General features: G+C 38.1%; 1 protein-coding gene across 2 annotated transcripts in view; it reads left to right on the plus strand.

The window, feature by feature from the left end:
- The first annotated feature begins 1200 nt into the window (after window positions 1-1200).
- LOC104611315 (glycoside hydrolase family 2 protein) overlaps window positions 1201-22242 on the plus strand; it is a 44060-nt gene continuing 23018 nt past the window's right edge. Inside the window, exons 1-7 of one of the 2 annotated variants that reach the window (XM_010278318.2) lie at window positions 1201-1429; window positions 2113-2245; window positions 3846-4085; window positions 15737-15883; window positions 20481-20559; window positions 21176-21359; window positions 21607-21672. In XM_010278318.2, coding sequence (XP_010276620.1) covers window positions 2116-2245; window positions 3846-4085; window positions 15737-15883; window positions 20481-20559; window positions 21176-21359; window positions 21607-21672 — 846 coding nt within the window. In that variant the 5' untranslated portion in view covers window positions 1201-1429; window positions 2113-2115. Of the gene's footprint in view, window positions 1430-2102; window positions 2246-3845; window positions 4086-15736; window positions 15884-20480; window positions 20560-21175; window positions 21360-21606; window positions 21673-22242 lie in introns of both variants that reach the window. The other variant, XM_010278319.3, reaches the window with a different exon arrangement.

Raw genomic sequence — 22242 nt, forward strand, 5'->3', positions numbered from 1 at the left:
ATACAAATTTGTATTCATTTGATAATTAACTTTTTGACCAAAGTTGAGGAATTTGAGCATAAGATAGTTGGAGCAGTTAATGATGGGCCCACACCTTTGCACCGATTTTAAACAAACAGGATGAATGCAAAAACGGTTTAAAATATGAACTGTGTTTGCATTCATGAATCGAAAAATGGGTAAATATGTAGTGTACATATTTGCGTTTGCATTGTAACCAAACGCAACCTAATGAACATATCATATTTATATCTGATGTTAAAGGGATATGCAATTAAGATTAATCCACACCACATCGGGACATAAAGAACATTAGATTCTGTTTGATTGGCGGGAATAGTGGTTCAGAATCGGAATCAAAATGGTCCATTCCGATTTCAACTTTTTGATTGAATGAAATTGAAATCCAATTTCCATTCTTGACAAATGACATTCCCTGATTTAAGTTCCTTGGAAATGAGAGTCTCATTCCAGTCGATTTAGTAACTAAAAATTCCAATTTGACCCAAATAAGTGAACAAAATAGACCATTTCAATTCGAATTTTGAGAGATTTTGATCTTGAATCCGATTGCAAAGCAGATGGACCCTTCTTATTTGTGGGCAGGAGATCCGGTCTCACATTAATAAGGCTGAATTCGAATAACATTACATCTGATCCATTTTTTTGATGAGTCATTAACATTAGGGCTGTTCATAACAAGACCCAAACCGACCAACCCGAGTTGGTCGGTTTTTCTTCAGCATCGATTGGTTTTGGGTTACAAAAAAACATAAACCGATGGTTTGGTTTGGTTTCATGAAAACCGAACCGACCCGAATCAACTTAGATGTATATATGTATATATATATATGTCAGCTTTATTTAAAAAATGTACATATTATATATAAAATATCAGTTTCAATCCATCAAATCATTTTTAATTTCCAGGCATCCAGCTTTGCTTTTTTAGACTTGAATCCTTTACCATTCACACCGAGAGAATCATTCACAAAACCGACTCAAACCGATCGGATCGATTGGAAAAACGCCAGTAAACCAACCCAACCCGACCGTGAACAACCCTAATTAACATTACATCTGATTGATTTGCAGTGAGAGATGTTAACAATCTATTTTTCAAGCCCGGTTCGGATGCTGTATTTGAATCCGGAAATGGGTGGTTTTGTACTTAACACCACGTGGAGGCTGGTTGAGTCCAATGCTTGGATGGACCACGTCAGCATTGCGGTAGCAAAGGAGTAGCACTTTCAGTTCAGAGTCATCCGAAACCGAAGTATTGAACCCAAAAATATCAGAGAAGATGCAACAAAATCACCATTGAATCATTCTATGGACTGATCAACTTGACCATTCACGAAGCCGAGAGACTAGAGACTGAATTTGTGCTTTGTCCAATCCTTTTTGCTTATCAACATTCAAGCGCGAGGTGAGTATAAGACATCGGTCCTTCCTCTCTTTTCTGTTACAAAAGATGCATCCGAAGGCCGTCTGTCGATTTTGATCTTTCCCTCTCTCCCTTATTTTATTCTGTTAGATTTCATAGTTCATACTGTGTTCGGACTGCAGAAAACATGGGGTATTTCTGTTATTTTGTGTATTATGTTAATCAATATTCCGTGAAAGGAAATTTCTATAAAAACAGTTGTAACTTGTAACTTGTAAGACGAGCCATGAACATAGCGTAGGGCAGTCAAAAAACAACATGTCCATAAAAATGACTGTAGTATAAAACTAGAAAGGATGGGAAAAGACCATCAACAGCACCCATAAGAAAAAGTGATTTGTTGAAAATTGATGGGGTTAGAAGAGCTAGGGGTAGACCAAAGGGACATGGGTGGAAGTAGTAAGAAATGATTTAAGCGCTAATAATTAAAAAATGTATATGGCATTAAATAATGTAGTCTATCCCATATAGTTGGTTAAGGCTTGGATGATGATGATGATAATGATGTTAATCAACATATTTGGTTTGGAATTGTACTTCTTTTGTTGCACATCTATGTGGATTTAATGCTGTCTTACATTGAAACATAGGAAAAAAGTTTATTTTTAATGTATCCAAGATTTTCTCTGGACAGACAAGACTTAAGTTGTTGTAGTTGTGATCAGGCTATGGTGTCTCTGGTTGCCCAACTTGTTTTCCCCTCGGGTTATGGCCAAAAAGTCTGGGAAGATCCCTCCTTCATTAAGTGGAGAAAAAGAGATGCTCATGTTTCACTTCACTGCCATGATACAGTTGAAGGTAAAATCCTATGTTGACTTTCTATGTTAGTAGCAGCTTATTGTCAATAACTAACAGGAAGAATGTTGGTTTAACAAGTGTTTTCTTATGTGTCATGTCTTCACTGCTCTTTCACAGTTATTGGATTTTATGACTGACATCTGTTACTGAGTAAGATGGTTGCAAGATTAGAATGAACCATTATGCACGAAATATTTAATTAGAACTAATATCAGTACGTCTACTGGTGGTTGTCTAGGATTCCATATCCCACTACTCTGTTCCTCCTTTTTTCATCTTGTACTTGTAACTTTTTTTTATTGGCTCATCAAAAGAGTCAGTTAGGTCATTAGCAGATCTTTGGATACAGAAAAATAAGATGTTTCCTCTGGTGGCTAAACACACATCCTCTCTAATGCAATGCCAGTAGATCCAAGTCTCATTCTCCTCTCTCATACAACTCACATCCACTTCGGAACCCCCATCCCCTCCACTCTAGAATAGTCAAGAGCAAAGGCGAGACAAAGTTCTATAAAGAAAGATAATAACTTGCTAATAGAGTTGCTCCACCTCACTGGCTTAGAATACACCTGAAGAATCTCCCTCTCATGGCTCCTGAAAACTCCTTAAATACCTTAAACCATGGGGTCCCATGGATCCTTGTGCTCATACTTTAATACCATGACCTTTCTCTTGTTGTTGACAAAAAAAAAAAGAAACGAAGTTATTGATCTTATCGCCATTGAAAAAAAGGGCCATTACCCTCATTTTCTCTCTCCTCCTTTTTTCCTCCCTCTCTCTTCTCAGAATCACCGACCTCTCTCCAACCACTATTCTCCTCTGGACGTTTAGAGTCAGACCACCACCACCACCGCCTCACCGGAGTCAGTCGGCTTACATAGTGATTATGATGCAGCGATTAGCAGCGATGCTTTGTTGCCTTCTTAGACAGTAACAAGGGCAATGATCAATTGGGATGATGGTGATGGTCTTGAAGATGGTGGTGATTTTCTAATTCCAAACACAGTTTATGCATAAAGTGAATACAGACTGGATATGGACTTAAGCTTTGACATTTTTCATGCACAAATTGGTCACTCTCAGACCTGAACCCGTTTTCTCATGCTTGTCAACCTGAGATTATGACTGGTGAATCATCACAGTCATCCGTGCCTTGTCCCAACTATATGGGGCTGGCTACATGAATCCTGTTTCACCAATCTGTTCTATTTAAGTTCTATTTGAAGCCATATCCACTGTTAAATTATTAGTGGTTAAATCATTTCTTACTACTTCTACCTATGTCCTTTTTGGTTTACCACCCTGAGCTCTTCTAACCCCTTCAAGGAGTAACAAATCACTTCTTCTAATTGGCGCAGTTGGTAGTCTTGTATGACTGGCGAATAAGGAATAAGATCATACTCTTTCTTTGAATATATTGCTCTTGGCTGTTATTTTCTTTTGTTTAATAATTTTTCTTTGACAAGAACTCTGTGCATTGCTCTTACCTTATCGTGTTTCACTTATCTATTCATGTGATGTGGCAGGTAATTAATCCTGTATATTATCTATTTGTTAACTATCAAGAAGTCAATTATCTTACACTCTGCTGTTTGTATAGGATCTCTTAGATACTGGTATGAAAGAAACAATGTGGATTTTCTAGTATCTAAGTCAGCTACTTGGAATGATGATGCTGTTCCTGGAGCTCTTGATAGTGCTGCTTGGTGGGTCAAGGGCTTGCCTTTTGTTAAATCATTGTCAGACTATTGGAAATTTTTCTTGGCCCCAAGTCCAACAAGTATTCCTAAGAACTTTTATGATAGTGAATTTGAAGATTCTACATGGGAATCTTTGCCAGGTTAGTTCATTTTGCTTTACTTTTGGTTCTTATTGGTATGCATTAATAGATGATGGAAAAGCAGTTGTACTGGAGTATGTAAGAAAAGTGTACATGCGTGACTATTTTATCTATATGCTGATTACTTGCACTTTTTTTTCTTGATTAGTGGCTAATTGCACTTTGTTAATGACTTTCTTCTTTTGTTTTACTTGCAACTTGCTGATGATGAAAAGTTGAAAAGTAAGGTTACTAATTGTTGTAATTCTCTCCACTATTAGATACAGGGGTAATTTAGTCATTTTACCTATTCTTTTGATCTTTTGATAAGGAAATGTCTTAATTAAATAACAGGGAGGGTTTAGGGGGGCTACTATATAAAAAATGAAAATAGATCATTGTAAAACTATACAATGATTTATGTGAGATCTCCAATAAGTGCTAGTGTCATTGATTACAAAGTCAACCATCCTAAAAGAAAGGCAAAGGAATCCCTTGGAAATCCTTTTATCAAATCCCAATCCCATATTAATTGCAGGCTCAAAAATGTTTCAATAATTCCTTTTTTCATTGGTATAATTTCTATTCGAAAATAAGCATCTTGTTTTAGGAGAAATAGGGAAGAAAATAGGTGTCCAAGAATTAGGTGGGAAAATGTAAAAGGAGAAAAACTAGCTCAATTTAGAGATAACTTGACAATAGAAGGAAAATGGAATTAAGATGGAAATACTAATGATATGTGGCTTTAAATGATAAATTGCATAAAAAAGTGGCAAAGGATGTTTTAGGAGAAACCAAATGGAAAAGTGCTAAAGAAACTTGATGGTGGAATGAAAAGGTTTAAAATATAACCAGGCCGAGACAAGCATGTTTTTCTGAAAGATCGGCAAAATAATAAAAATGGAGAAAACCTGGAAAAATATATAACCATAAAAGTGGAAGTTGAAAAGCAAAGTGAAGGAAGTTAAATTTAAGGCATATGATGAGCTCTATCATAAATTAGGCACTAAAGAGGGAGGACAAAGAATTTATAATTAGCAGAGATGAGAGAAAGGAAGGAGAGACTTAAACCATGTTAGATACATTAAAGAGGAAGATCAAAGAGTCTTGGTAAAATATGAGCAAATTAAGGAAAGGCAAATGGCAGCCCAGTGTACGAGGTTCCTGTTAATGCGGGGTTTGGGGAGGGACAACCTTGCACCTGCAAACACAAAGAAGTTGTGTAACACTGTATTTCCATCAAGGAAAGATGGCAAAATTATTAAATGAAAAACATTTAGAGGGCATTAATGGGGAGAGATTAATAACACTAATAGTGTTAAAAAACATTACCTTTGTAAAATTAAAACTACTAAAATGAAACAAACACTAAATAAGATGAAAGGAAAGGTATCAGGACCTGATGGTATCCTAATGAAAGTGTGGAAAGGAATGGGAGAGACAGGTTTTTTTATGGCTAACTAAGCTATTTAATAAGATAATGAAAGAAAAGAAGATACTTGATGAATGGAGAAAGAGAAGCGTGGTGCCTATATTTAAGAATAAAGGGTGCCATATAAAGTTGTAATAACTATTGGGGGAATTGATTAAAAAAATAACTATTGGGGGATTAAACTCATGAGCTATACTATGAAACTTTGTTAGAGAATAATTGAGAAAAGGCTACGACATGAAACAATTATCTCAAAGGTCCAATTTGGGTTTATGCTAGGGAGATCAGCCATGTATCTTTCTTTTGAGATGATAGAAAAGTTTAGAGAGAAGAAGAGAGATCTTCATATGGTGTTCTTTGATCTAGGGGGAAAGCATATGATAGAGTCCCTAGAGAGATAATATGGTGGGTTTTGGAAAATAAAGGGGTTCCAAGTAGATATGTACACCTAGTTAAGGATATGTATGCAACAACCCATGTTAGAACATTGACATTAGATTTTACAGTTATGATGGGTCTTCACGAAGGTTGACACTTGGCCCTTATTTATTTGCATTAATCAAATTGACTAAACATATTTAGGAGAAGATACCATGGTGCATGTTATTTGCTGATGATATTGTTTTAATTAATGAAACTAATGAAGGATTAAATGTAAAATTACTTATGGACAATTACCTTGGAAAATGGAAAATAAGAGGTTTTAAAATAAGTAGGACTTAAACAGAACATATGCTTTTTTTTTTTTGAAAATAGAATATATGCTATGTATAATAATAGGAGTTAAAATCAGGGTACACTTAGGATCAGATCTTCGTGACCTTTTCCAAGAGATAACTTTGATGGCAGTAGTTCTAGTAGTTGTTTTGGATGGTGTCAAAAAGGCAAAGGAGCTCAACTTAAGGAGGTTAGTTATTAAGGGAGACTCGAAACTGGTAATAGACTGGTTGCAAAAGAGGAAAGCAGAATGTGGAGTTACCTAAATGAGAAGAGAGTTTTCAAATGGTGGATCCGAGACATGACAGTGAGGTTTCAATGGGTAAGAGGTGTGCTAATTCGTTTGCAAATGCACTAGCCAAACAAGGGGTGGGAAGGAATCAATTGTTCTGGGCTTGTAATTTTTATTTTTTAATTTTGGGGGAGTTAAGAGAGTTTATCTCCCTTGCCTTGTACCTAACCTTTTTTCATTAATGAATTGGTTCTGTTACTGATAAAAAAAATCTATGTGACCTTTTCCAGTACCTTGGTTCAATATGTCAGAACAAGGGACAGATTGAGGAGGATGTTACCCATAGAATTAGAGTGGGATGGGCAAAATGGAAGGCTGGATTTGGAGTCTTATGTGATAGGCGAATATTGCTTAGACTAATAAAAAACTTCTACAAAACAGTTGTAAGGCCAGCTATGCTATATGGATTGAAGTGTTGGACAGTCAAGAAACGACATGTCCAAAAAATCAGTGTGGTAGAAATGCATATGGATGAGTGGAAACACTAGAAAGGATAGGGTAAGTTATTTGAAGGAACCTTGGAGTAGTTCCTATAGGTGATAGAATGAGAGAGAGTAGATTAAGATGGTTTGGTTACATGCCTAGAAGACCATCAAGAGCACCCGTAAGAAGAAGTGATCTGTTGCAAGTTTGAAGAGGCTAGAAGGGATAGGGGTAGGCCAAAAAGGACATGGGTTGAAGTAGTAAGAAATGATTTTAAGCACTCATAATTTAACAATGAATATGGCATAAGCAGAATGGAATGGCGAAACAGGATTCATGTAGCTGACCCCATATAGTTGGTTGCATAAGGACTGGCAAATTGCCAAAAGCAGAACTTCCTAATCTGTCTTGGTTTATGGGAAAAACTCCAGTCTATGTAAATCCTACTATGCGGGATCTCTGAGTGTGTCTTGTAAAGGGCATTGGATGGTTGATATCTACCGTTTCTGTGTCCAAGTGCATAGTGCTTTCCAGATTAATAAAATGGTAAATTACTAGGATTTTTTACTGAACTGCTCATATGAAAAAAGCGGTTTTAATAGGGACCTTATTGCTTCATTTGGGTGCAATGTTGAATGTTTTCTGGTTCTTTTAAAATGGTCATAAAGAGATGCTTTGCTCTTCTTCAGAATAATATTTGTTAGATTCCGGAAAAGTGGCATTAATCATTGCCTTGAGACTTTAAAATATTAATGACTATTTCTGTGGTTCCCCTCAGGGATTGAATGGATCCTTTTGGTTGCTCTAATGTGGGGATGAATTATAGTAAACAATCCAGAGTGGAGATTAGCTAATGTTGCTAATCACTGCAGGAGAGGTTGTCAGTACTCTCTCTCTTGCTCTCCTTTTTTTTGAAGGTAAGTAGAAAAGAAATTTTCATTAAAATAGAAAAAAGTTACAAGATATGCAGGTGATGAGGCATCACCAAATTCATCCAGAAACAAAAGAATAGAAAAACTGATTAGACAATTCATTACAGCTCTAAAGTACACCTAAAATCATCCCCCAAATCCTCTCTTCTAACCCCCTCAAAGTCTTGTAGACATAAAATTCAATCAACCGGCTTTGAACTTATCCCTTCCCACAATTTCTCCTTGCCCTTTCCCTTCCCTTAAAAAACTCATCCATTTCCTCTCCTTCAACACCTCCCAACAGATTGCAAAAGGCATACAACTCCAGAAAATCTTCAGCTGAAGCCGTCTTTTCATCAAATGATCTTGAGTTAGAATACAGCCCTAGGTCACCAGCCAAACAAAGGCCTCCACTCTCTGGGGAACTGGATTACCCCACACACCAGCCACTTGGGAATTCTCCTCCTGGTTCCTTACTAATGCTATATAGAATGTCAGAGTCAGTTTGAAAGTCAGAGAAAGAGAGAGGCAGACAGAGAGAAAACAACCGAATGGTGGGTGTGACACCTTGTGTCAGTCGACACCCTAAAAGATATATTTATATTAAGATGTAAAAGGACATATCTGCCCTTAATGTACAGGAGAGAAATAATACAAAGAATAGATATACAACAAAGAAAAGTAAAAGTACAAAAATAGCCCTATGGCTAGATTTCACTGTCTCTACACTCCCCCTCAAACTGATGCCTAGGAATAAGCATCAGTTTGTCCATGAGAAATAGATGCCGAGCCCGTGTCATTGCTTTAGTCAACAAGTCTGCTAGTTGAAGCCCAGAAGAGACATGAGGAAGAGATATTGTACCCTCAAGAAGGAGATCATGAATGAAGTGGCAATCAACTTCTATGTGTTTGGTGCGCTCATGGAAGACGGGGTTGGATGCAATTTTTATTGCACTGATATTGTCTGCATAAAGAGGAACATACAATGATGGCTCATTTAGTATTTCAAATAGAAGAGCCCGAAGCCATATGATCTCACTACATACAGAAGACATAGCCCTGTATTTAGCTTCAGTGGAAGATTTGGACACAGTAGCTTGTTTCTTGCACTTCCAGGAGATAAGGGAGTTGCCTAGGAAGACACACTAGCTAGTAGTGGACCATCGGGTGTCAGGGCATCCAGCCCAATCAGCATCCGCATAGGCCATAAGCTGAATGGGAGATGATGAGGAGAAGAATATCCCATGTGACAGTGTGCCTCGCACATATCTTATAATCTGATGAACTGCAGATAAATGTGGTTGTCTCGGAGAGGAAACAAATTGACGCATAAGATATGTCTGGCGGAGTCATGGTGAGATGGATTAAACTTTCCACTAGCTGACGATAAAGGGTAGGATCTTCAAGGGGAGACCTTTGTTGAGTTTTAGGTTCAGTTCTAGTGGAGTGTCCACAATCTTAGAGTCACTAAGATTTGCCAGTTTAACAAGATCAGCCGCATACTTCTGTTGATTAACAAAGTAGCCTCAAGAATTTCTGCTCACTTCAAGGCCCAAGAAATATGTCAAAGGCCCCGAGTCCTTGGGGTTGCCTAGGAAGACACACTAGCCAGTAGTGGACCATCGGGTGTCGGGGCATCCAGCCCAATCAGCATCCGCATAGGCCATAAGCTGAATGGGAGATGGTGAGGAGAAGAATATCCCATGTGACAGTGTGCCTCGCACATATCTTATAATCTGATGATCTGCAGATAAATGTGGTTGTCTCGGAGAAGAAACAAATTGACTTACTATCTGAACTGCATAAGATATGTCCGGCGGAGTCATGGTGAGATGGATTAAACTTTCCACTAGCTGACGATAAAGGGTAGGATCTTCAAGGGGAGACCTTTGTTGAGTTTTAGGTTCAGTTCTAGTGGAGTGTCCACAATCTTAGAGTCACTAAGATTTGCCAGTTTAACAAGATCAACCGCATACTTCTGTTGATTAACAAAGTAGCCTCGAGAATTTCTACTCACTTCAAGGCCCAAGAAATATGTCAAAGGCCCCGAGTCCTTCATCTTGAAGGATTCACTGAGTAACTGTTGTAGCCTAGAAGTTCCTTCTGTATCATCTCTTGTAATGAGTATATCATCAACATAGAGGAGTAATATTGTTACTCTCTGCTTCCTTCTGAAGATGAATAAGGAATAATTGGAAGGACTCTGGGTAAAGCCAACATCGGTGGTGACGGATCTGGACTTTTCAAACCATGTCCTAGGGGCTTGCTTTAGGCCATAGAGTGACTTCTTCAGACGACATACAAGTTGTGGATCTGTACAGTATCCTGGAGGGGGCTTCATATAGATTGTCTCTTTTAACTCCCCATGAAGAAAAGCATTCTTGACACCCATCTGATGGATTGTCCACTGTTTGGTTGCAGATATGGCCATTAGAAGACGTATAATATTCATTTTAGCTACAAGAGCAAAGGTTTCCTCATAGTCTATCCCGTATTCTTGTTTATATCCCTGTGCAACAAGTCTGGCTTTATATTTGTCTAGGCTCCCATCAGATTTCAGTTTCACAGAATAGACCCATCGACTTCCTATGAGAGAGGCTTCTGGTGGAGCTTGAACCAGGTCCCAGGTGTCATTCTCAAGAAGGGCTTGAATCTCAGAATCCATGGCATCTTTCCAGTGTAGTTTTGCTACGACTTGCTGGTAAGATCTGGGAATGTCTGTGGTAGATAAAACAACAGAAAAGGAGCTATTGCCTGGTGAATAACCATAGCGGTTAGGTGGTCAAGAGATTCTAGTGGAACGGTGTAAAGTGGGTTCAGGAGGAAGGTCAGGTACACTTACTGAGGGAGCTGGAGTGGCCGGATCAGCAACTGGAGGCAGAGCAGAGGGGGGATGGAGACTGAAGAAGGCCATTGCTTCCTGAAGTATGTTTGAAGCTGCTGCGGAAGTGACAGTGGAATATCTGAGGTGCCTGTAGAATCAAAACTGTGAAACAAGGAAATAGAAGGAGCTGGGAATTTCACAATATGTTCAAAAAAGGACACACTTTCAAGAAAAAACTACATTGTGAGAGATTCGAAGGCGACGAACCAAGGGATCATAGCAAAGGAACCCCTTATGTTCAAAACTGTATCCCATGAAGGCACACAAAGCTGCTTGTGTAGTTAACTTTGTGCGTTGTGGAATGTGGACAAAACAAACACAACCAAAAACTCTGAACATGGATAAGGTTTGGAGGTTTGTGGAAAAGAGATTGAAAAGGAGAGGAGTTATTCAAAACAGATGACAAAAGACGATTTATGAGATACATAGTAGTACTGGCCGCCTCCACCCAAAACCAAGAGGGTACATGGGAATCCTGTAAAAGGGTTCTGACTACACTCAAGATGTGCCCATTCTTCCTTTCTGCTACCCCGTTTTGTTGTGGGGTGCCCGGACAAGATTTTTGGGTTGAATTCCATGTTGTTTCAGGTAGTTCTGAAAATCCCGATCAATATACTCTCCCCCTGAATCCGTTCTTAGCACACAGATTCGAGCATCAAATTGGGTAATTACATAAGCGTGAAAGTGTTTAAAAACAATGTACACTTCAGATTTCTTTCGAAGAAAATAAGCCTAAGTAAAACTAGTGCAATCACCAATGTGGTTACGAAATACTTATATCCCAGCCGTGAAACAACTGGAAACGACCAGACATCACTATGTATTAAATGAAAGGGAACGGTTGCATGCTCAGAATAAGAAGGAAAAGGTAAAATATGACTCTTACATAAATCACAAGTAATGCAATCTTTATTCACATTCTTAAAAGAAACAACAGAAACAGGTAAACTACCAGAAGCAAATAACTGATCAAGTTTCTTAGAAAAAGGATGGCCAAGGCGTCTATGCCACAAATGCCAATCATTATTACAATTAAAATATCCAGAATTAGAAGTAGTAGAAAGCAAACAAGAAGTATAAGCAAAATCAGTCTTATTCTTCTCAAACTCCAAGATAAAGAGTCTTCCCAGTCTACGCCCCTTCCCCTTCACCTCCCCAGTTTGCCGGTCCTGTATCAAGCAACCATCAGAAGTAAATGAGACATTATTACCTTCTTCTACAAGTTGGCCAACAAAAATCAAATTGGTGGTGAGTTTAGGTACAAATAGAGTTTTGGATAAATGAAATGGTGATAATTTAGAGGTAGATAAGTACAAAGCATCACAACCAAGTATGTCAAGTTTCTCACCGTTTGCAATAATAATATGTCTATTGGGAAGGTGGGGTTTGGGATACTGACCAAGAGTAGCCCCTGTCATGTGGTTAGAGGCTCCTGAGTCTATATACCAGAGGTGGTTCGGTGAAGGGCAATGGGTCAGTGACTTACCAGACAGATCGATAGCAGAAAACACTGAGGAGATGATCAAGGACATGACCTATCGAATCCTTTCTTCAGACATACCGTTGGAGGTGTCATTTTGTCCAGCTACAGAAGTGATAGAGGAGGAGGCATCTGAACCATCTACAACAGTTTGATAGGCCTTGTAGTTCCTTTTCTTCTGATTTGGACCACTACCTTTCTACGACCGAGTAGGACATTCAGTGATGATGTGCCGACCTGCTTGCAATAGGTGCATGTGTTTTTCTTCTTACAATGGGAGACAATATGCCCATACTCCTTGCATTCATAACACTGTATCTTAGAGAAATCCTTCTGCCCCTTTGATTTAGTTGCCAAGAAGACAGCATTAATGTTGGAATCCTTCCTTCCATCTAGTGCAATTTGAGTAGTCAATCTAGTTTCTGCCCTCAAATCTCCCCAAGAATAGTATCTAAGTTAAGAAGTGTTCCTCGGCTTAGGATATTAGAACGGACAACTTCAAATTCTGGCCTTAGGTGCATTAAGAAATGCATAATTTTTCTCTTGTCGAAGTGTTCCTTCATGTATTTAACACAACAGTCTGAAGGATCATTTCCCATGTGAACTAACTCATATTCTGTCCAAAGGTTAATGAACCTGGCATAGTACTCCTGGACCTTTCTATCACCCTGATAGTAAGAAAAAATGTCAACCTCTATCTGATATTGTCTAAAGGTATTCGATTGTTGATAAACTTTCTCAAGGTATTGAAACATCTCATAGGCTGTCCTGTACCCTCTCATAGGGATAGCAATATCAGTTTCGGCTGAGCCTAGAATTCATGACGCAATTTTTGTGTTGTCGATCTTCCACTGATTAAGTCCCTTGATGTCAGAGTCATCAGGTTTAGACACAGATCCATCTAGGTACCCCCAAAGACCCTTTGCTTCGGCATGAAACTGAAAATTGAACTTCTATAGTGCGTAGTTTGTACCGTTGAACTTAATAGGAAGAACATCCATCCTTTCTGATGCAGTCGAATGGCAAAGGGCAACAACACACACTTCTAGAAACCAAAAGAAATTCGAACCAGAGAAGAAAAGAAGAATACCTTTCGGCTGATGTCCAAAAAAGGCAACTGTAGAGTTCTGCTGAACTGAAAAGTGGATCAAAACCCCTCAAAGACGAAACCGATCCAAACCAAACCAAAGAGGTTCAATAGATCTGCTCTGGGCGACAACAGATCTAAAATTTCAGGCTGATCCGATGTCTCTATAGGGAGATATAAAAAAAAAAGATTGAACCCAGTGGCGCAACAGTCCAGAAAACAGATCTGTAGAGTCTAGATCTGTAGCCGATCCAAGAAGAGAGGAAAAGAAGATACTCAAGAACTTTCAAATACTGTTATGGAGTTCTTGAATCAGTAGTATCCGAGGTGTTGAGTGAAGTTCAGGTCGTAACCTGCTCTGATACCATGTCAGAGTCAGTTCAAAAGTCAGAGAAAGAGAGTGGCAGACAGAGAGAGAACAGCCGAATGGTGAGTGTGACACCTTGTGTCAGTCGACACCCTAAAAGATATATTTATATTAAGATGTAAAAGGACAGATCTGCCCTTAATGTACAGGAGAGAAATAATACAAAGAATAGATATACAGCAAAGAAAAGTAAAAGTACAAAAATAGCCCTACGGCTAGAGTTCACTATCTCTACATAAAGGATTTAACTGTAAACTGCCATTTTTGCTCTCCATCTACCATCTCACATCCTATCTAACAGCACCACACATTCTTCAATTCTTTCTTTGAAGATAAATAAAAAAGGAAATTCATTAGAAAGAAAGAAGGAATACAAACTGAGGTGATAATAAATTACCCCAGATAGAAAGAAAAACCACCCCCAAAAGCAACCATACAAAACAAAAAACACAAATCCCCTACACTTTTGATACTTAGGCTCAGTTTGGAAACAGTATAAGTACAAATATGTAGAGTGCAAAACCTCCAAAACTGACAACCATTTTCTTCAGCTTCTCTAAAGTCTCTTCTTGCCAACTCCTCACCCAAGAAGAGGTCGTTGAAGGTGGGGTACCAAACCACAGACCCATTTCTGACTTCAAAACATTGAGAGATTGGCACATTTTCCCTGCTTAGAGTGTAGAGCTTCAGTCACACCTCACTGAGCTTACCCACCCTTATCTTAGTAACTTAAGGAAAGGAATCATTGACTCAATCACTCATTGAACCAAACCAGTGAAATGGAGATTTCTAGTGTTCAGTGAATATCTATATTATGTTAATTCTTTCTAAAAAGGAATTCTAGAGAATCATTGGAATATAGGCATATATGCACATTTGTCAGCATTTCATTGGTGCGAAGGAATAATAAATTTTTACAATACAAAGGGTACAAGCAGAAACCAGCCATTCACAGCTTTGTCATTTGTCTAACTTTTCGGTTAATCCTTCTCTACATTACATTCTTCACCTGCTGTTTTTGTATTTCCCCAGAAGAGTTGAACTCTAAAGTATTAGCCATGTCATTTGCTGATCTACGAACCCACTCAAATGTTGTTTTCAGAACTCTTGTTAGATTTCTTGCTTCTCTTATCAAATGTTTGTGCCTCCAAGGTCCCAAACTGTTCTGTTTCAACCAGCCTATTATTGTTTGAGTCACCTTCCACTATAAAGTTTCTATATCCCAATGATGTCCCCAACTATAAACCTAGGATTATCGCCAAGAGCTCAGCCTGTATTGGATTCCTTTGTCCTAGTGGTCCTGAAAAAATAGCTTTTACTTCATCTTGAATTCCTTTGTATATTGTATTAAAGAAACTTAAAAGAGTACATCAAGGTAACCCTGTACACTGAGGAGCTGTACAAAGGGGATTTGTACCAGCAAAACAAAAACTATAGAGCTATCAAATATATGTGTGTGTGTGTGTGTCACCGAGGAGCTGTACAAAGGGGATTTGTACCAGCAAAACAAAAACTATAGAGCTATCAAATATGTGTGTGTGTGTGATGCTTGTGTTTTGTACCAGCAAAACAAAAACTATAGAGCTATCAAATATATATATGTGTGTGTGTGTGTCACTGAGGAGCTGTACAAAGGGGATTTGTACCAGAAAAACGAAAACCATAGAGCTATATGTGTGTGTGTGTGTGTGATGCTTGTGTTTCTTTAACTAATCATTGAATACTATCGTGTGTGTGTGGGTGTGATGCTTGTGTTTCTTTAACTAATCATTGAATACTATTGCGTGTGTGTGTGTGATGATTGTGTTTCTTTAACTAATCATTGAATACTATCGTGTGTGTGTGTGTGTGTGATTCTTGTGTTTCTTTAACTAATCATTGAATACTATTGTTCCAAGAGACTATTTTCATAGCTTTAGCATGTTTGTTAGTTTAACAAGATAACTTTATTGCATCACTTATATTCAATTATTTCTGTTTGTTCTTTTCACTATATCTAATTCAGTAATTACTTTTTAAATATATGTTCTTCTGAAACATGCTTTCATGTAATCTTACATTTTTGTTTCTCTGGAACAGTCCCTTCCAACTGGCAGATGCATGGTTTTGATCGACCGATTTACACAAATGTTGTATATCCTTTCCCACTTGATCCTCCATATGTTCCTGCAGACAACCCTACTGGATGCTACAGGACATGCTTCCACATCCCTAAAGAATGGGAGGGTATGATGACTAGGATTGTGTTGGTAAAAGTTGCTAATTATTTATTACACAGGTCTAATCTTTTTATGCTTCTTCATTTTTTGGAGCATTTGTTTCTAAATGAACTCTATCAGGCATCTTGCAATTTTTTTTATGCCTCCATCCAGATGGCCTAAAACTGTAATCAGATCTTGTAACTTGGCAAACATTTGTGCACTCTATAAACTTACTTTGTAATTAGATTTTATTGGTGAAGAAAGAAAAGGATGTCAAGCTAACTTTTTTTGATAATAAATAAAAATAATTCATTAATAAAAAACAATGATATGGCAATCCAAAGCAATAGGTGATGAGGAATCACCCCTTAAGAAAATACAAGATCAGGATTGCCCCTTAACATCCCAATCACAAAATCAGGAATAACATCAAAATACAAGAAATATAAACCTGCTAAAGATATGTACAATACATCAGTTGGAGGCTTGGAGCTGAGGGCATATATACTGTCTAACAGTCTAGGCTATCCAGGGTCTTCAGACAGATGGATTATATACATATCTAAACTCTAGCATTTTTTCATGAAGTCCCCTTTCAGACTTGAACCCCATCCTCATGCTTTTTGGCCCAAGATTTTAACCATTGTACCAAGCAATGATCTCTAACCTTCAACCACATTCCCCCTGGTTATTTTGTTCAACATGCATTCTCCATTAATGTTACTGTTCCTAATCCTTTTTCCACCTCCATCTCCACTACTTAATCTTTTAAGTTTCACGATGGCCTTTTATCAAGATTGCTGGGAGATAATTAAGGCAGACATTCAAGTCGTGTTCTCAGATTTCTTTGAAAGAGGTGTGATAAACCCGGGCCTGAATTCTACTTTTATTGCTTTAATCCCGAAGAAGGAGGGGGCTTGTCACCCTAAAGAGTTCAGACCCATCAGTTTGGTTAATAGCTTCTACAAGATCATTGCTAAGGTGTTATCCAGAAGAATTAGAGAGTTGCTCCCCTCAATTATTTCCCACAATCAAGGTGCCTTTTGATGAATAGACAAATTCTGGACCAAATCTTAATTGCAAATGAGAGTGTGGAAGATTATAGAAGTAGAGGTGAGAAAGGGCTGGTGTGTAAGCTGGATCTGGAGTAGGCATATGATCTGGTTGATTGGTCTTTGTTGTTGGAAGTTTTAGAGTCCTTTGGATTTGGGCAAAGATGGTGTAAGTGGATAAAAGGGTGCATCGGGACTTGCCATTATTCTGTGTTAGTGAATGACAAGGTGGTGGATCATTTTCTAGCTGTTTGGGGTATTAGGCAAAGGGACCCTCTCTCCCCCTTCCTCTTTACCCTAATTGCTGAAGTGTTAGGGAGGCTTATTGAGAGGGCAGATTCAAGAAGTATGATCAGTGGTTAGAGAGTGGGGAGGGATAAGGTTCCGGTCACTCACCTACAATTTGTAGATGACACAATTCTGTTTTGTGATGGAGATGAGACTAGATGGATGAGCAACTTGAAGTTGGTGATTAAGGTGTTTGAACAAATGACCAACCTCAAAGTAAACCTTGGTAAGAGCTGTGTGATTGGTATTAATATGAGTGTTGGAGAGGTGGAGGAAAGGGCCCGAGTGTTAGGTTGTGAGATAGCTCAATGGCCACTGAAATATCTAGGGCTTCCTTTAGGGGATAATCCTAGAAAAATGAGCTTTTGGAATCCGGTGATTGACAGATTCACTAAAAGGTTAGCTTCTTGGAAGAACTACCTGTCTCTGGGGGGTAGGATAACCCTGATTAAGTCAACATTGGCAAACCTTCCAATCTATTTCCTGTCTGTGTTCAGAATTCCTGAAGGAGTCTGTAGGGTGTTGGAAAAACTAATGAGGGACTTCTTATGGGAACCCAGGGAGGAGAAAAGGGACCATAGAGTTAGGTGGGATCTAGTTACAAGATCTAAAAGTGAAGGGGGACTGGGGTTGGGAAATCTGCAGAAGAAGAATGAAGCTCTTTTAGGGAAATGTTATGGAGGTGGTCCAAAGAAAGGGAGAACCTGTAGGCTACAATAATCCTAAGTATTCATGGGCAAGAGGCAACTGGTTGGGATTCAGGACTATCATCTAGGGCTTCAAGAGCTTCTCCGTGGAAGGCGATCCATGCCATCCTTCAATCATTTCTTCCCTTCCTCAGGTATGATCTTGGCTTTGGCTTGTTTGTAAACTTTTGGGAACACACTTGGGTGGGAGATATTCCCTTGAAAGAGCAGTTTCCCTCTTTGTTTGCTCTGTCTAGGTTTAAAATTGAACCAGTAACAACCTTTGCTACCTTGTTTAATTCTGCTATTGGTTGGAACTTGGGTCTTAGAAGGGCTCTTAGAGATTCTGAATTGGAACCCATTTCGTATTTGCTTAAGATCTTGGATGAGGTAGTTCTTGAACCTTCCAGTGTGGACTCTAGGGTTTGGTCTGTTGTTCCTTCGGGTATCTTTTCTTGTTCCTTTGTTTTCAAAGCACTGACACAGCCTAGTCCGGTACCTGGGTCTCCTTTTCTAGTTCGGGAAGTTTGGGGTAGCCCAATCCCTCCTAGGGTAGGTGCTTTTTGCTGGGAAGCAATCCTAGAAAAAGTGTAACACTTGTGACATACTTCAAAAGAAAAGGCCTAATTGGTGTTTATCCCTGCACCGGTGCATCTTATGTAAGAAGAATGGTGAAAGTGTTATCGCTTGTTAGTTTCTTTCCCTTTTGTTTCAGATATCTGGTGTTGGTTTTTTTCTCTATTTGGTTGCAGGTGGCCCTCCCCTTCAAGTGTGCAAAGCTTGTTTAGCTCTACATCAGTGAGGGGTTTAAAAAAGAGAGGTAAAATCTTGTGGAGATGTGCTAGAGCTGCTGTTTGTTGGACGGTCTGAGAAGAAAGAAATCAAAGATTATTTCATGAAAAAGAAAAAAAGAAAAAAAGCAAGGAAGCCATCATAGAACTTATATATGTTAGGGTGGCCCATTGGGTCAAGTCTTTGAAGCTCTTTGAAGCCTATTCAGTAGGAGGCATCATTAGAAATTGGGAAGAAGTGGCTCGGTCAGCTCCCATGTCCATTGCTCTTAGATTTGTTTGGACTCCACCAGATTCGGGTTTCATCAAATTGAACTTTGATGGTAGCAGTGGAGGAAATCCAGGCCATTGAGGCATGGGTGGTATTTTCAGGGATGAAGAAGGTCGAATTATTGCTATGTTCTCAGGACCTTTAGGTTGGGGGGATTCACTGAGAGCTGAAATCCTAGCAGTTAAGCAGTTGAATATTAGTAAGTTGCTGGTGGAAGGTGACTCTCAGTTGACTGTTAGATGGTTGCAGAAGGAAGAGTCCAGCCTGTGGAAGTTCTCAAATGAAAGAAAGAAAATTAATCAGCTAACTCAGAACATGATTATAAGGGTTGAATGGGCCAAGAGGAGTACTCCATGGCTGACACTTTAGCTAAACAGGGGGTGGGAAGAACAAATTTCTTTTGGGCTATCTTGTAATATGTGTTTTCAGTTTTGACAGGGAAGGTTAAGACTTTTTACCCCTCCATTCTGGTTGTAATTTCCATATCTTTTCTAATAAAGTTACTGCTATTGATAAAAAATGTTTTCATACCATACCATATCAAATACGATAGTATCATCTATGATATACGGATGATACCATCATATTGGGAAAGTTCCTTGATGCACAAGAAGTGAGAACTCTTAAAGTGATTCTTAGACTTCATTTTAAAAACATTTTATCAGACCAATCCATCAACCCAACCTTTGCTAGTTAAAGCCATTTGGAAAGTTCCCTTTCCTCAAAAGGGAGAAGTGTTCTACTTGGATGCAGCTTCAGATCATTAATTCTTATCTCCTCACATTTGCGTCCTCTGATTCAAAAGTGGGGAGAGTAAAAATCACCTTTTCTTATCTTGTCAATTTGCACGGTCGTGCCTCAGTTATGGAATCACTTCCTCCTTTTTGGGGGCAACTTGATCACCCTCTTCAAACGCTTGTGAGCCATTTTCTTTTCAACTAATCTCTTGTCCATACAAAAAGGTAGAAAATGTTGTGGTACAACATTAGGACAGCGATATTGTGGAGTTTATGGGTTGATAGGAATGCAAGAATATTCAAGAATAAGGACAGAATGGATCACATCATGTTGAAAATTACATAAAATTACATAAAATTACATAAAATTACATATTAGGTTTTGACATGTAAGAATCCAAGCAGTCACCATAGATGATCTATCGAGGGTTTGTTCATCTGCTGTGGGGTTTTCTTTCAGTAAACAACAAAGAATTGAACAACAGATTTGCTTCTGAATCAATAAATTTATTATTATTCATCAAAAAAAAAAAGCAAAGAATTGAACAACAGAGGGCACCAGAATTCATGTTTTTTTTTTCCTTCCAAAGTCGAAAACTCATCTTAAACTGTTGGATTGATCTGAACTCGAAAGTCACTTGGTGCTTGGGGTTCTTTTCTTTTGCTTTATGTCTTCTTAACTGTATTTGCATTGCACTCTTCTAAATCCTTTTTAGCTTTTCTTTGTATGTCACAAGCTCTTTTTGGTCTTCAATTATTGATTAAAAAAAATTCATACATTGATTGGCATTTGACAGGTCGTCGGATCTTGTTGCACTTTGAAGCTGTTGATTCTGCCTTTCATGTTTGGATAAATGGGATCCTTGTTGGATATAGGTGTGTAATTTGCATTAGAAGCAAGTCGTTAACAAATATACTGACCATTTTTCACATGGGTGCTATGCTTCTGATCCTAGATTTTGTTACACTAACCTTTTGTATTCTTATTTGAATAATTAGTAACTAGTAACTCCACCACATTTTTTTATTAGATTTTTACTATAGGTTTGTTATAGTAACCTGGAAGAGTGGTTGTTACACTAATCTTGATTTATGGATTTGGCAACTTCAGCAGGTTGGGAATTCCTTTGCATGTTCCTTTCCTTCTTGATTTCTTAGATTAGCCCATCTTGGCTTGTTATTTAATAATATATCTTTGTATACTTTATTTATGGAAGACTCTACAGATTTTATAGATAGTTGAATGGAGATGCAAAACCAATTAGTGAAAATGACAGTTTCAAGATGCATTAAGGGATCATTTGACATGCAAATGTACTACTGTACTGAACAATCACCTTTCTACTTGTTTCTGATCCTTCATTTGGATTTGTTGCTTTTGACCAAAAATAGCTGTTTAAATTAATCAATAATGAAAATTTTGATGACAATTCTATTATTTCCTTTGTCAGATGAATTAACAAGAAAACATCAATTTTATGAATTAGGACAGTCAGGATAGTAGGCTCCCTGCAGAGTTTGAAGTCACTGATTTCTGCCATCCATGTGGCTCTGACAAGAAAAATGTACTAGCTGTTCAAGTTGTTAGGTGGAGTGATGGTTCTTATCTTGAAGATCAAGACCATTGGTGGTTATCTGGTATTCATCGTGATGTGCTTCTTCTAGCTAAGCCACAGGTTGGTTTGCTTTGTTTTACAATTTTAACACTGTTTTCTTTTAACCTATTATTTCATATAAGAAATCAAGGAAAGATAGGGAAGAGAATAAAGAAGAAGATAAGATTTTGAGAGCTGAAATCTCTATTGTTTTGTCCATCCAGCCCAATATCTCTATACAAACTATACTCGTTTTATCCATGTTGTTAAATTCTATCTTGTGTAGTTTTTCATGATCACAAAATGAAGGAATTAATTGGTTATGCAGGTGTTCATCACAGATTATTTTTTCAAATCAAGTTTAGTGGAAGATTTCTCTTGTGCAGATATTCAGGTATGCTTTATATTATTTTGAGAAGAATACTTAATTTCAAGAAAATTTATTTGTTGTTGATTAGAAAAGTGAATCTTAACCAGTTTCACTTATACAATTATACTTAAATAAGTCAAAGGGATGTTTGTACTCCATTTGCCTTCACACACGAGGCACATATTACTACAGGATTTTGATGCTTTTACTGCTATGCATCTATTTATCCTTATTTTCTATTCAGTGTCACGACAATGATTTTGTTATGTTAAAGCTGCATTTTGATATTTGGTTTCAACATGATTGAGTTTCCATTGGCATGGTTGCTATAGCTCTATTTCTGATGATTAATTGAGAGCTACTGTTTTGCAACCTTGGCTCATCATCCAATGGATGTAAGGGCAAGTTGATTCTGGTCACTGAAAAATTTTCACAGGCTTTTTAATACTTGTGGGCCTTGCCTTGTAAGATAGGCAGTTCAATGGATGTGGGCCTAGGGAGTTTTAACTGTTGAAATTTTACTAGAAAGATATGGAAGAATAATATGTAGAGCCCAACTATGGTTTATTAACAAATATTTGCAACACGTTAACT

Source organism: Nelumbo nucifera, chromosome 7 (assembly GCF_055504915.1).
Source record: "Nelumbo nucifera cultivar China Antique chromosome 7, China Antique-T2T, whole genome shotgun sequence".
Taxonomy (NCBI): domain Eukaryota; kingdom Viridiplantae; phylum Streptophyta; class Magnoliopsida; order Proteales; family Nelumbonaceae; genus Nelumbo; species Nelumbo nucifera.